The sequence below is a fragment of the Pollachius pollachius genome (assembly GCF_949987615.1).
Source record: "Pollachius pollachius genome assembly, chromosome: 9".
In the NCBI taxonomy this organism is placed as follows: Eukaryota; Metazoa; Chordata; class Actinopteri; order Gadiformes; family Gadidae; genus Pollachius; species Pollachius pollachius.
The window spans coordinates 15,232,141-15,247,972 of NC_136942.1; the positions used below are offsets into that span (position 1 = coordinate 15,232,141).

The window sequence follows — 15,832 nt, forward strand, 5'->3', positions numbered from 1 at the left end:
AAGTGAGGACTTGGATTTAGCGCCCATCGACACCAGTACTCTTCCATCTCCAAGACCGTGTGTGACGGAAATGTGCCCCTCAAAATAGTCACTACTCTCTCTCTCGACACAGACTCAAAGCAACCCTTCCGTCGAAGCAAAAACATTGTGCCAAGGATCCTGGGTGTTTGTGACCAATTCTAAGCACTCGCCCACAATCCGACCAATTAGAGTCAAGGGCTGATCTGATCCAAGATGGCGGACCCGTACCACAACAACACGTACCACCAGCAGGGGGGCGGCGGGGACGCCTACGGGTCATACGGGGAGGGGCGGGGCCAGGACGGGTACGCATACCAGGGGGACTACCCGGCGCAGGAAGAGGACGCGGCCAGCGACGCCACCGAGGGCCACGATGAGGAGGACCAGATGTACGAGGGAGAGTACCAGGGGATCCCCCACCCGGACGAGGTCAAGGCCGCGCAGCGAGCCGCCAGGTGGCTTCTATTTTATTGCCGAATGAATACCTTCTTCCTCTTTATTTTTTTTATTAAAGTTGACGTGTTATACCACCAGTTGTGAATGTGATTAGCCGTTACAAGCCGTTTTGAAAATCTGCCTCTTCTGACATCACAAGTGGGCGTCTCCACCTAGATGTGTGCTGGATAGATCAGTCTAGCAGCCTACCCAGTGGACTGTAGAAAACGTTGCTCATCCGTCCGTCATCCATCTCGGTGGACACGCCCACTTGTGATGTCGGAAGAGGCAGGTTTTCGGCTTTTACGGCTTTTAACGGCTAATCACACTCAAACCTGGTGGAGTGTCATTCGTTTAGCTTTTATCCAAAACGCCTAAGTGATTTATTTTTTCCGGAAACATCGTTGTTGAAGAACATGGTAGGGGTTAGCGAGGCCTTCAGATACGCTGGAAGCATTTGGGTTTGATTCCAGAATGTTTAAGCGAGCAGTCGAAGCAGCAAAGTACTCCTGCTCTGGCAGGAGTGGTGGTTGTGTTGTTCTCTGTTCTCTAACTGTTCAAGCGATACTTGTTTGTTGTCAAATGCACCATAGGCACAAAGTTTTCAACGCAGTCCTACGTGTTTTTCTGTTTCTCAGAATAGCCTCCATGTTTAAACACCTCTGCCTGTTGTTCTCTAGTCGAAAAGCTTTAGGGCTTATCCAACATAATGGCAGAACATCAGCACAACGCAATCTTAACTGTGTCTCTCCCTACCTCTCACCACCCCCAGGGCCAAGTCTAGGCCAGCAGGTAATGTGATCTCGGAGCTGGAGGAGTTGTCTGAACAGTATGAGGAGATCATGGAGGACTGTGGCCATGGACGGTTCCAGTGGACTCTCTTCATCGTGCTGGGGCTGGCTCTAATGGCAGACGGGGTGGAGTGCTTTGTGGTGGCGTTCGTGTTGCCCTCCGCTGAGAAGGACCTGTGTCTGTCTAACGCAGAGAAAGGAATGCTGGGTAAGTGAGTTCATCATGGCCAATACAAATATGTTTTTCATTCTTTCTTTTCGTTCTTCTTCTTCTTTTTTTTTCAATTGTACCTTGAATTATTAACCAACTACAAAATAATATGTATGAAGAAAGTTGCTGACACCGTTATGTAATTAATTTATCAAAGCATGACGCAATTAGTTCCATGAGTTATTGAAGAAAAGCCTACATTGCCTACATTGAAGTGGAAGTTTAAAAAGGTACTTAAAAGCAGTAAAAGTGAGCACTGAACACTACTTTAAACTCAATTGTATATTTCATTTCCACTTACTGTAAGCACATCTACCATGCAGGATTGACGGCTTCAAGAGGAGCCATACTCGTTTTTAATTAATCTTGTTCTATTAGGTCCATGATTATTCACTTGATCCAGATCATTAGAAATGCTGCAGGGGACAACTGGTTAACAAGGGCTAGATTAAACAAACACAACCACACACACACACACGCACACACACACACACACACACACACCACACACACACACACACACACACACACACACACACACACACCGCCAATAAGTTCAGCAGTGTATTAGGTGGATTGGCCAATATATCATCAAATAAGAAGCACTGTCTAATTAGCTAATGGTATTACACGGAGGGAGAAGTGATTCAGCTGTTTTGGTTTGTGTGTGTGTGTGTGTGTGTGTGTGTGTGTGTGTGTGTGTGTGTGTGTGTGTGTGTGTGTGTGTGTGTGTTAGAAGGCTGAGGGGGAAGGAGCTGACGCTGCATGATGATTATTTGGGAAAAACAATTCTGAGATGAGATTTGCTGATTAAACTCGACCCCCTATTTGACTGTAAGCCATCGGACCTCCTATAAGCACACTAAGCGCACACGCACACACACACACACACACACACACACACACACACACACACACGCACACACACACACACACACACACACACACACACACACACACACACAATGCAGAGTCTTGGCTCCCTGTAGGTGCCCTACTCCTCTCTCTCAACCTCCTCAGTGAAAGCTCATACTTTTTCCTTCTCTTCCTCTACCACCTCTCCAACAACTCGTACCCGTTCTTCTGTCCTGGACTCCTTCCCTCACCCGTGCACTAGGAGCACTGAGCTTGTGTGTCTGGAGTTGTGTGGGCGCTTGTGGGCATGTGCTCTGGTTGCTCTGAGTCAGCATTTGAAGAGCGATGCCAGCAGTCAGTCAAAGCACTTGATTGCCTCCTGTTCTGCCCTTGGGCACCATTGCGGCTGCTGGGTCTCTCTGGCGTTCTCTGGCAGAGTTTAAGCCGGGGGGCGGGTGAGGGTTACTTTCTATCGATTAGCAGATGATTCGCCCGCAGTGCCATTCCACAGATGGAGAAAAAGAGCCTCAATTAGTTAAGTAATGTGTGTAAAAAAAAGTGATCAAACTTCCTAACGTGTCGTCTTGACTTATTGCTTTTTAAATGTCACCACTCGTATATCCACGCAGTCCTCGAGTGCTCTGAAATCTCTGAATATCAACAGCGGTGATATTGTTGCCTGTGTGTGAGATTCCTCATTCACAGCCACCGCTTGGCACTGTCACTTGCATTGTATGGGAAGACTGTCGACTCATTCCCACCGTCTCCCCTCCTCTCTGCCACCCAGGTCTGACTGTGTTCCTGGGCATGATGGTGGGGGCGTTTGTGTGGGGGGGCCTGGCGGATAAGGTGGGCCGCAGGCGCTGCCTCATTGTCGCCTTGACGATCAACTGCGTGTTTGCGTGCCTCTCCTCCTTCGCCCAGGGATATGGCTTCTTCCTCTTCTTCAGGCTCCTCTCAGGCTTTGGGTAAACACACACACACCCTCATTTGACTTGGAGACCATTTGAACATATGCCTTTCAATGATTGATTTATCTCCTGCAATCCTCTAATGTAGCCTCAAAATCCATACATAGACGTTTGCAGACAACGTACACAGAATATGATACCCCATCTATAAATACTGGGCGCCCTTATCGACCTAAGCTATACCTGCTTGGGAATCAGGTCATCCACTGCAGGCTTTCACCGTGCTTTAGCATGCCAAGTGAGGCTTCCGCCCAGTCTTGGGGCCGTGCCTGTGGTTTGAGCATTTCAACAGGGTATAAAAAAGGGGCAAAGTGTCTCCCCTTCACTGAAAAGGACCTGCCCAGAAGTTGAGTCAGGCAGTTCACACAAGCTTAGCGTTGGGGCTGGGAAAGCCTGTCTAGAACAAAGCGCTGAACAAGGCCTTAATATATACACATACGCACAGACATAAGGAGAAAGTGTTTATTACATACTTCATTGATTTAATTGGTAGTGGTCAGTGGATTGGCATCATCTAAATTCCCCTGGGGTGTCATTAGTAAAGTATTTGAGTATCTGATCATTTAACGTGTCTATATCTTCCATTTAACTCTCTCTCTCTCTCGCTCTCTCTTTCTCTCTCTCTCGCTCTCTCTCTCTCTCTCTCTCTCTCTCACGCTCTCTCTCTCGCTCTCTTTTTCTCTCTCTCTCTCTCTCTCTCTCACGCTCTCTCTCTCGCTCTCTCTCTCTCTCTCTCTCTCTCTAGTATCGGGGGTTCAGTGCCCATCGTCTACACCTACTTCTCAGAGTTTCTTCAGATGGGCAAGAGGGGGGAGTACCTGTCCTGGCTGTGTATGTTCTGGATGATCGGAGGAATCTACGCTTCCTTCACTGCCTGGGGCATCATACCCCGATACGGTAAACACACACACGCACACAAACACACACACACAAACACATACACGCTGGCCGAATTGTTCAAGCAGTACAAGGAGAGAGGCCTTTTCCTAATTAGTGATTGGTTGCAGAGTAATCGGATGAGGCTGAAATCGATCAGATTTCCCATCGATTAGATTTATGTTACCTTATTTCTATGAGTTCAGGGCAAATACTGTAATTAAATAATTGGCAAATCTCACTGTCTTATTTGCCAATTTGAACAGGTCAAATTCAATTTGTATAAGTCCTAAAGAAAATACAATTCAAAATGGAAAAAATGTATTCCTTCAAAAAAGTTGGAGATTTATCTCCGTAGAGATCTCAGAAAAACAAAGCGTCAAAAATCAACCAAGAAAAACACAAAGCCACATAGCAAAATGAAAAACAATCCAATTATTCCGATCAATCTCCCCGGGCAGGAGAGGAGTTGGGTTCATGCAGAGGTTAGTAGACTGTGAGGTTCAGGCAGGTCCTATTATCCACACCTAGACATGTACTGAGTCTAGGGAAGACTATATCTGGATAAACAACAATGTGCAGCAACATCATCTTGTTTACCTTGCAAGGGATTTTAAATGTTAAACCTTTTTTCTTTATGCTGTGTTACAATCTTAACTGAATAAAAACTAACTGTGTGTGTGTGTGTATGTGTGTGTGTGTGTGTGTCTGTGTAAATAACCATATTTGATGAGTGTGTATGTGTGCGTGCGTGCATGCGTGCGTGCGTGTGTGTGTGTGCATGTATGTGTGTTTCATCCAGGCTGGGGCTTCAGCATGGGCACAGAGTTCCAGTTCCACAGCTGGCGTGTGTTTGTCTTGGTGGCTGCCCTGCCAGCCATCATCTCCCTGGTGGGCCTCACCTTTATGCCTGAGAGCCCCCGCTTCCTCCTGGAGGTCTGTGCTGCACTCACATGCACGCTTCTCATAAACAACTCACTAAACACAACTCACTATGTATTCATATTGTTTGTTTGTTGTCCTCATTTTTGTTTTGATAATCTAAGCCATTTTATAGATTTAAAAAATGGTGTCATTTGAAACAATTTTTCAGGTCATGCTGATTCATTTTATTGTGATCTTATATACTGGTTGAGTTAAGAATGTTACATTACATAGTAGAACGTGCAAACACTTTGTAATAAGCTTCCCTCAGATGGGAAACTCGACCTTCAACCTTTTCTCTCATCAAATATGGTTATTTACTTACTCATTTACTCAAATGTTTCATGAAATGTATCCCTAATCATCGCACAGTTGTGTGTAACACCATGTTGTGGTTGTGTGTGTGCGTGTGTGTGTGTGTGTGTGTGTGTGTGTGTGTGTGTGTGTGTGTGTGTGTGTGTGTGTGTGTGTGTGTGTGTGTGTGTGTTTGTGCCTGTGCGTGGGCTTGTGGAGCAGAATGCCAAGCATGACGAGGCGTGGATGATTCTGAAGCGGGTGCACGACACAAACTGGAGGGCCAAGGGCCAGCCGGAGAAGGTCTTCACTGTGAGTACTGACCCAGAGCCATCGATGGCCTCATACAGAGAGCCCTTATGAGCTCTTTGATATTGTATGTGCTCAACCCACTGGTCCTGCTTCTATCACTTCACTGTCAATTCCCTTGTTTTTCATATTGGAGACGGTAACTTTTGATCTGTCGGATAAGAGCAACAAAAACACACAAAATAAGCTGACCTCGATCAAAGTAGATTAGATTAAAGTGATTAGGTTTAAGAATGTATGCATTTGCATTTATACACCAAATAATTGACTTATAATAGTATAGGTTTTCATTAATGCCAATGCAAAGTTTCAAAAAGGCCCCTGAAAATAAGTGGGATAAATGTACAATAGATTGTGGAATACACACTGCCCTGCTGTTTGAAAACTTCCATCTTTCCCACTTACTGCATAATTGAATACACTTTCTGAATAATTGCCAAATTGCAGGAAAGGAGTGCATGAACTGCCTTTACTAATAAGGGCTGTGCGTTACGTTTAGCCTGCAGTCATTTAATTCCCGTCCCAGCGGGCCGTGCTGAAATGGGACTGGGACTGAACAGCTTCTGGTTAATGTGCTGCATAACAGCAGCGCTAAAGAACATGTGTTAATAATCTAAAGTAGTTAATGAACTAAATTAATAAGATAATGAGCTAAGGGCGGACAGTCAGACAATTACGGACAGACAAACAAGTCACAGACAGAGAGATCTGACAAACAGAAAGACAGATAGACAGACATTCAGACCTGCAGACATTAGATAGAGGGACGGAATGGGAGAAACATCCATAGATCATCACGAGGATATCTATAATAGACCCTGCAACAATAGTACATTTAGCACATACAAGTCATTCTATCTCCATTTATCACCACCACCACCACCACCACCACTACTTGTACTTAATCATACACGATCCAAGAGTCGCACACCGTTTTCGGCAGGCAGTTATGGGCGATGAGTTTCTAAGGACCATGGTCATCTCGTTTACGTAGTAGGGGAAACAGAAGTACACATTAAGAGAGAGAACTACAGAGTAGCATTTTTTTGTTTTAAATATAAAATCAAATAGAATAGTGGTGGTGCATTTACCTTTACATTAACATCAAGGACATTTAGCAGAGGCTTTTATCCGAAGCGACTTACAGTAAGTCAATTTGTCAGAAGAAAGAGAAACAACAATATATCGCTGTCGCTACAGTAAAGTTATTCATAGAAACAAGTGCAAAGCTCTTACAATTGCTAGGTTAACCCATTCCCGGTGTACAACAACGATGGCTAGGATAAGTTTCTACACTATGCTTCTATTTTTTACAGAATTCAAAAAGTGTTGTCCTACTGCAAGCTGAATGCATGCGTTGTGTTTCAGGTGACCCACATCAAGGCTCCCAAGACGGCTGAGGATGAGTTCATCGAGATCCAGAGTGCTACCGGGACGGCCATACAGCGCTGGGCCGTCCGCTCCGCCACACTCTGCAAACTAGTGTGTACTACACACACACACGCACGCACGCACGCACACACACACACACACACACACACACACACACACCAACCAACACACACATACACGCACACGCACGCAAACCAACACACACATACACACACACACACGCGCACGCACGCACACACGCACGCATACACACACGCACACACGCACACGCGCACACACACACACACAGCACTCTATCGTCTGCATTACAGAATCCTTGACAGGAAATGGGGTCCTGGGAGACATTACTTCAATGATAAGAAAAACATAATTCTGTGTCATAGGAAGTTCACATCTATTAACATTAAACAACATGAAATTGAAATTTGTATTATACGAATACACAAAACCTGGGATTACAGCGCCATATAGAATTAGTATTATTTTGCTCTGTTGGTTTGTTAATATGAATATCTATATAGCAAGGAAACTGGGAGCAGTTTATTGTATTCCGCTCAGGTGTATAAGGAAATCCTTTCATACATTTAATCCTAACCAGTTCTGCTTTAGTGATCTCCATATTTTACCCCCAGGTGCTAAAGAACGTAGCGTCTCTTCTGTCGGCTGAGCTGAGGATCACCACTCTCTTCCTCGCCATTATCTGGTTCTGTATGGCTTTCAGGTTAGCGTCTATGCTATCTGTGATACACCACATACAGGGCTTTATGGGATAATTTGGTGGTCGATACTCGGCCATATTGAGAGGACTCATGAGATTTGTAGAACTTTGAAATCCAAAAGCAATGTAAATATGACGTAACCTAGGCTACATGCTAATGGAACTCTGTGCCCATGCTGAAGCCCCAGCCTGTCTTGCATGAGAAATGCTCTGGCAGTTATAAACGCATCAAAGTCTCCTCAAAATGAAAAATCATTTCACAATTATTTACTATACAATGACCCAAAAAACATTACAACTAACACAATAACTAACATTCCAATATGTTTTTAAAATGGAGGCAGTCAATGCGATGCAATGTTGTGACATACAAGCCCTGCCCGGCTGCACCTGATGTTTAGGTCATGGGGGCATTTAGAGCTAGGTTGAATTACCCTTGATGCCACCTGGTTAATGTGTGTCTATTTTTGACTGTTGTGTTCCAGTTACTATGGTCTGTCCGTGTGGTTCCCTGACATGATCAAACATCTTCAGAATGAAGAGTATGAAGCAAGAGTCAAAGTGATCACCAAGGTGGGAGTTCCACCCATCCTACAGGGACAGCCTTTGACATAGAAGATACAAGGCTAGACACACAGAAACAGGGACTTTATCAATTAAAAAGTTCAAAGCTCATGTGTAAAGCATTACCCATGTACCTTTTAGCATTGAGCCTTTGAGTAAAGTCAATCTCCATTTAAATTGTGTCTACATCTATATTGACATTTGCTTGGCTAATGACTCTACTTGACATTATTATGTTTAGGTCCATGCAGAAAATGTCAGAGTGTGCTACAGCTAAACTGCGAGAAAACTCACAAAATGCCGTTGACGTAACTGATTCTTTCCTTCTCCATCAAGGTGTTCCATGGAGAGCGCGTGGAGCGATTCCGTTTCAACTTCTCTTTAGAAAACCAGATCCATAGAGAAGGAGAATACATCAGAGATGAGTAGGTCTCGCTGGAACACAGAGAGGAGCCACATCAAAAGCCTGAAGGCCCCGACAGTCTTACAACAAACTCCAATTTGGCGTGTTTGCATCGACTTGTTGAGCACAGTGATGTCGTTAGGGTACAATAGAGTCCCTACGGAGTGTGGACTGTATGTTAATGACACCCGGAGTTACTCCATATCCGTCTAATACCTGCTCGAGCAGTCCATACTAATACGCATTATCCCACACAATCTCAGCAAGTCTTGCTTCAAAGGGGTTCAACTTCAAATAAACCCAGAGAGGGATTTAATAGTCTCATATTATATTTAAAGACACCAGTTCCTTAGGCCACCATTCATCTGATGTTGTTGGCCAGTTGAACGCAGCAGTGTTCTGTGGGACTTGTGGCAAGGTTTGACCAACACTGCGCCAATAGACTCCCACTACGGCAATGGAAGCAGAATGCGGTGCATCGCTTGGGTTCTCTGTGCGAACACACCATTTTGGATTCAATTTGAAGGTTATCGGGGCCTTCACATTCAACAATATACCAGGGAAACCCGAGCTCAGAGCGATCTGCAATGCTGGGGTTAACTTCGGTAGTGACATAGTAAATCATTACCCGAGTCATTTGTGTGTAATCCGTGTGTACAGGGTTGATCGTTTCAAAGTCAATTTTCCTTTGATATGTGTCATCCGGAAATTTTTGGGGAATTTTCTGTTCTTTCTAATTTCATAGAAATAGTGTACATACAGACAAATACATATTCCCTGTACAGTGCAGCCATCTATTGTTTATACACATTTGATGTTACTCTGTATACTATATATACAGCCTATATATACAGTATCGATATGTCTATGTATCTATGTATATTGTTCAAGCTTAGACTCCATTCTGGTGCACAAAATATCCAGTTGTATACAGTATTACGACTGTATATGCTGCAACTTCTATGCTATGCACAGAGGAAATGGACAAAAATGGGCCTTTCTACATCCCCCTAGTATTGTTTTTAATTTGGAAAGGAACATTCCACCACATTCTGATCACAATGCCTTTTCGAACTAGGATCATTTCCATAGCAACGTCCAAGATGGTAAAGCTTATTTGGGCTTACCAAATACAGTAACCATCGTCACACCTGGAAGGCCCCATTCTGTCCATTCTATATTCTAGTGCTACGAGCATCATAGAAGTAAACGTATCCTTGTACGTTTCTCTGTCTGCCTGCCTGTGTGTGTGTGTGTGCGCGGGTGTGTGTGCGTGTGTCCGTTTGTGTGTGTGTGTGTGTGTCTCTCATCCCATCCTAATAGGTTCATCAACATAGAGATCAAGTCAGTGACGTTTGAGGACTCTCTGTTCGAAGACTGTTACTTTAAGGACATCAGGTCCAGCGACACAGTGTTTAGGAACTGCACCATCAGGTCCACTGAGTTCATCAACACAGGTAGGTGGTGGTGGTGGTGGTGGTGTCAGCGTCTAAGAAGCACTGTAGCTTCTTCTTTTTATGGTAGGGCTCCGGACAGTTATGGAAACTCGATTTGAGTACACTCTACTTGATCCGTCTCACTTATTTTTTTCTCTACGTCTTATATATCCTATATATTCTTATATAGATTATAGATGGCATAGATATAATATATGCTAATATATATGAATATATATATATATATATATATATTAGTATTGTCTTTCAAGGCCTGTGTTTGTGTATATCACGTGTTATTCTCCTTTTCATTGCTTTAACAACCACCGAGAGACAAACATGTCAGTTCTGTACTGTAGATAGTTCTCTGTATATCATATGGCCTCGTACCCTATCATACATTCTATACAGTATCTAGAATCTAGTGCCAGCCACCATACCCGCTTCCTGTTCTCCCCAGACCTGTGGAAGGACAAATTCATTGACTGTAAATTGGAGAATGTATCCTGGCACCAAAACAAACGAGGCTGTCACCTTGACGTGGTAGAGGAGAACGATGTCCTCATTTACCTGGTCAGCTTCCTGGGCAGCCTGGCCGTGTTGCCGGGCAACATCGTGTCCGCCCTGTTCATGGAGAAGGTCGGCCGGGTCAAGATCATAGGTGACTGACTCACACATATATTGGTCTGTTTTATTTGTTGTTGTTTTTTAATACGGATATGTGTCATTAGTTTGGCTGGTGTTCAAGAAGCGTTCAAGGTCCAGGCAGAATTCAGCCAAAACGATGTATTCATGGTGAGGGGGGAAGCTCCCTCACCATGAAACCTTAGTTTATCCTGGGAACCACAGGATTGTACAACTAAAAGCGAGAAGATGCATGCGCAGTAGGGGAGCTCTCATGCTTTACGGAAGCGCAAAATCTGTACTTTCCTGCAGTGCCTCCCAAGCGGTGACCAACCACCCCCCCCCCCCCCCCCTGCAGGTGGCTCTATGCTGGTGTCGGCGGGCTGCACCTTCCTGCTCTTCCTGAGCTTCAGCCAGGCCGCCATCATCGCCATGCAGTGCCTGTTCTGCGGCGTGAGCGCGGCCGCGTGGAACGGCATCGAGGTGGTCACCGTGGAGCTGTACCCCACCTCCAAAAGGTACCCCGCATCCTCCAGGCTGGGTCAACCCTCAAATATCAATATGGGTGTATATATATATATATAAAGATGTGTAAAAGGTAGGCTCGACGTTTAGGGAAGGTCAACGGTGAAAACAGGGCGGAGTTAGGCTAGGTTTCCTGTTTTGTTGCAGTGATTTTGAAGAGAAAGTAATAAGATAAGCACAGAGGTTTCAAAAAAGAAATCAACGCACACTACTTATCCACTTCTAGCAACGACCTTTGGTTGACACTAAGCAGTGGTCAATAAGGTACAGCCAGTCCAGTTCTAGATTCATTAGATCTTTATCACCAAACTCCCACTCTATCGACCTCTTCACTCTAAGGTCACATCCACACCAAATACATCACTTTTGCAATTTTTACACCTAGCGTCCACACTACCCTGGCGTTCTAGAACCCCTAAAACTGCTGCTTACCCCATTTCAGATTGAAAGCTGATTGCTTTTTCGTCTTAAAGGGGCTGGAACACAGACTTTTGAGAACGATGACGCAGATAAGCAACAAGACTAGAATAGCAGAGTAGACTGCTTCCTGTCCACAGCGGCACGGCCATGCCCAGTGAACGGGAACGGTCACGTGATAGTATTTCAGTCGTGCATTATTGATGGAAATTATTTCTGAAACGATGCCAAAACTGAGAACATTTTAGTTTTAAAACAAAATAAATATTAGTGTGGATGTTGCCTAACTCTCTCCTCTATGGCCTTCCTAAAAAACAATTTGGGATCTGCCAAGACAAAAAAACTATTGAATAGAATTGAATAATAGTTCTAATCAGTGGCCTACCTGTCTCTGTGGTTTCCTAGGGCCACCGCGTTCGGCCTGTTGAACGCCATGTGCAAGTTGGCGGCCATCTTGGGCAGCTCTATCTTCGCCAGCTTCGTGGGCATCACCAAGGTCATCCCCATCCTGCTGTCCTTCGTCGCGCTCATCTGCGGCGGGCTGGTGGCGCTCAAGCTGCCCGACACCCGCGAGAAAATCCTCCAGTGAGAAAATCATGGGGGGGGGGGGGGGGGGGGGGAGGCTTGGACTGCATCAGAACAGGAGAGGAGACGCAGGTGGGTGGTGTGTTTCGTGTCTAGAGAGAGGAGGGAGAGAGAGAGAGCCCAAGAGGTGCAAGTTTCAAATTTAACACCCCCTCTTGCCCCTCCCCTGCAAAAAAGAACAAATACAACTAAAACATATAAACATCGAAAACTGCTGATTTGATTTGATGGTATTATTCCATTGTGGTGCGATCAGTTGTGGCAATCAAAAACAGGAACCTTGAAGCTCGGTTTGCAATTTGATATTTCATAAAGTCTGTTTTTGTTGCGTTGGAAACGTTTGTGTGCGATTCAGCAGCTACTGAGTGTGTAGATGTTGAGGAAGAACCCTGAAAGTTTAATAAGAAACACTAATTCAATGAGAACAGAAATTATGAAAGAGGATATTGACAGGGCTGGGAAAAATGAGGAAGAGAGTAGTTTCATGGCACCATTAATACAGAAGAATATGAATTGAATAAATGATATATTAATTTTGTGTCCTCATTAAAACCACAAAGCCATATCCCTGAGGCTGAGGTTTGATAACAATGAGCCCATGCTGATCCCATTGTGAGTTGAATGGAGGAGGAAATTGACGATATGACAAAGTAGTTAATGACATGATGTTATGGAGGGACAATTCTAGTCTGGATGACTTCATGTTTCAATTTCTGACTAAAAGTCATCATGGAGTATATTAAACTCATAGTTGATGACACAAAGACAGGATTTCCGCACTGCATCCACAAAACAAGCGTTATTCAATTGGTTTTATTATTATTTAAAGTTAATGGATTTTAGACTCATTTTAGTGTGTGCTCGGATACAATGAGCTGAATATTGGGGCTATGGTTTACATGATGGAATGGACATTTAGGTCACCTAAATGTAATTTGATATGTTATGAAAGTAGCTAGCTACTACGAAAGTAGCTAGTGTATAAAAAAGTGGTCACTTCAATTTATTTTCATTTACAATTAACTTTGGTTGTGTGCACCATTGTCAATTATTATAATATATATTTTAATATTACCTCATTGAATGTCCATTATTTAATTTAAAATATGACTGAAACTTGGTTTAGGGCCAATCTTCATATATCTATAGTGTCTATATCTGTTTTTGTCTGAAGTGGGTTATGCTGTGATTTTGAGTAATATGGTTAGTAATGGAGCTAAGCATTTGAATGAATAACTAATCTCTAATTTGAGTCATTTCATTCAGCTTTAACTTTCAAGCATAAAACATTCCAATGTTAGCAGTATTTATATTGACTATTTGAGCCCATGTCAACCCCTCCATGGTATGGTTAACCTGTTCCATTATCAAAATCTTTATTTGGCTTTGCTTACACATCCCTCTCTCTTTTTGTACTGTCAGCAAAAATTGGCCCTCCATGTCTTCAATGATAAAATAGCTCAAAATAGTGATAAAGAGAAGTGATAATCGGAACAGCCTGATTATTTGTGTATGCGTGTCTATTCTTCCCCCTTTTCTCTTCTTTGAACATTCACACTCAAGTCCATGCCTGCTGTATATGTTACTTGAAAGACCTGTGTTGAGTCCTGATATTAACAGAGATCTGAAGAAATATATATATATATATATACATATAAAAATATAAAGAATTATTTTCTTCAAAGAATTCAAGAAACCGATGAACAACATGAGACCACGTTTCCATCCGACCGACTGCATGTTTGTGATGTGACTAACATGTGGCTTCATAACAAAACCAGGGAGTGGTTTCTTTACGGCTAATCGTATCTTATGTATATGCTTGTGTTGGTTCTTATAACGTCCTTTGTGTTGAAACTCAACACTAAGGGACAAGATGGTTTCAGACCTTATTTTTGCAGACGTCTGACCTTGCGGGCGAGTGAATGAGTCAGACTGATCAACAGGCTCTAAACACTGCTAAAAACTACAATAAATTTGGCCAATGCCTTATGAAACTCAAAATCAAAGCATCTGTGACACAACAACTGTGACACATCGCTGGTCTGTATAAGGATGGTACAAACAGTGTTTATAACCTGATAAGAAATGCAATCAATCTGTTGTTCACACAGCTATTTAGTTAGGTTGGAGCAATAAGTATAGGGTTGGAGGAGTGTAGAGTATAAAAAGAACATTAAGGAAATTTCCCAAACTCTTTTGGCTCATATGTTAACTAAATATAACTAAAGATTATCTTTTGACGCATGGAAGAAGTGTTGTGTTTTTTCATGCTCGGCCGTTGCAATATCCTGATGTACCCTTGTATCAACATCTTCTACGAGTGGCTCTATCTAAACTCTGTGTGGAAACAGGGTTTTAATTAGGTCCTCCATCACTGCAGTTCTCTGCCGGTGTAAAAGACCATTTGAGCAACTGAAAGAATTGTTTTCCTGCTTTCCCATTACTGTCACTCACTGGACTGGCCTCACTTTGCTGTCTGTGGAGGCTAAAATTATGTATGGATTTATTGACAAATTTCTTTGTTGTTTTTTGGGGAAACCTGTTCCTGAGTAATGTTACTCTGTGTTGAACTTTATGACAGAAGGAAAGAAAAAAGAGCTTTCTGCCTTGTCTGCTTCCACTAACCACCATTCATCACCCATTTAGTTGGAACAATGCATATGCCTCTGTGTCCCTTATCTCCTCTACTGGGCTAAATACAATCTTGAATGACAAGGCGAGGAAAGTGTTTATGATTCTTGTCAGGATTATGCTTATCAGCAATTTCCTTAAAAAGAGGAAAAAACTATATTGGCGCACTCTCCGGCGATTTATATGAACTGTTGTTGAATTTTACCCACAGCCACACTACAAAAAGATAATACATAAAACATGGGTAACACAAATGATGTCTCCATACGGGGCTGTAAGTTACCACTACTTTTCCTCCACTGAATTTCTCCTGGACAATTGTGTGTGTTTGTCGACCATGTAGCTTAACAGGGTTTAAGAGACTCTTGTCTGCACTGCACTCCTCCCCTCTCACCTCCGACTAACGCACAAGCAACACCACAGAGATCCAAATGGACAGATCAATGATTTAAGAATCGTATGAGAGTGCATGTTGATATTTTGTTATGGCAAAGAAAAGAAAAATAAGTCAGAATCAACCCCATAAGTGTCTCTTCAATGTGTGAATAATCAGTTGGTTTTGTCTGCTTCTCAGTGTTTTTACTCGACCACTACAGCGCTGGTCAAAGCAACAGCTGATCAATTCAATGTGTATTTTGGTATGTATCGATTTGCTTTTTTCTGTGTGTTTTCATTGGTTTGGACCTTTGTTCAGGCATCAGTTAGGAGAAACAAAAAGCCATATTTGGTTCTTTTTTTATATTTTGTATTTATGAACTGTGTGATTTTGGGTTGTTTCGTATGTGGAAAAGAATGAAATCTGTTTTGTGTCAAAGGTTTACTTTTTGGTGTTTGGTTCATGTGTATC

General features: G+C 43.2%; 1 protein-coding gene across 1 annotated transcript; it reads left to right on the forward strand.

Annotated features, from left to right (window-relative positions):
• Positions 1 to 234: 234 nt before the first annotated feature.
• On the forward strand, positions 235 to 12,355 carry sv2bb (synaptic vesicle glycoprotein 2Bb; the record flags this gene model as incomplete). Its single annotated transcript, XM_079743171.1, has 14 exons — positions 235 to 476; positions 1,229 to 1,455; positions 3,101 to 3,281; positions 4,030 to 4,181; positions 4,963 to 5,096; positions 5,601 to 5,690; positions 7,056 to 7,169; positions 7,712 to 7,800; positions 8,283 to 8,370; positions 8,698 to 8,786; positions 10,088 to 10,221; positions 10,661 to 10,861; positions 11,183 to 11,342; positions 12,172 to 12,355. 14 exons carry the CDS (start codon positions 235 to 237, stop codon positions 12,353 to 12,355), a joined length of 2,085 nt encoding a protein of 694 aa, XP_079599297.1.
• Positions 12,356 to 15,832: the final 3,477 nt, after the last annotated feature.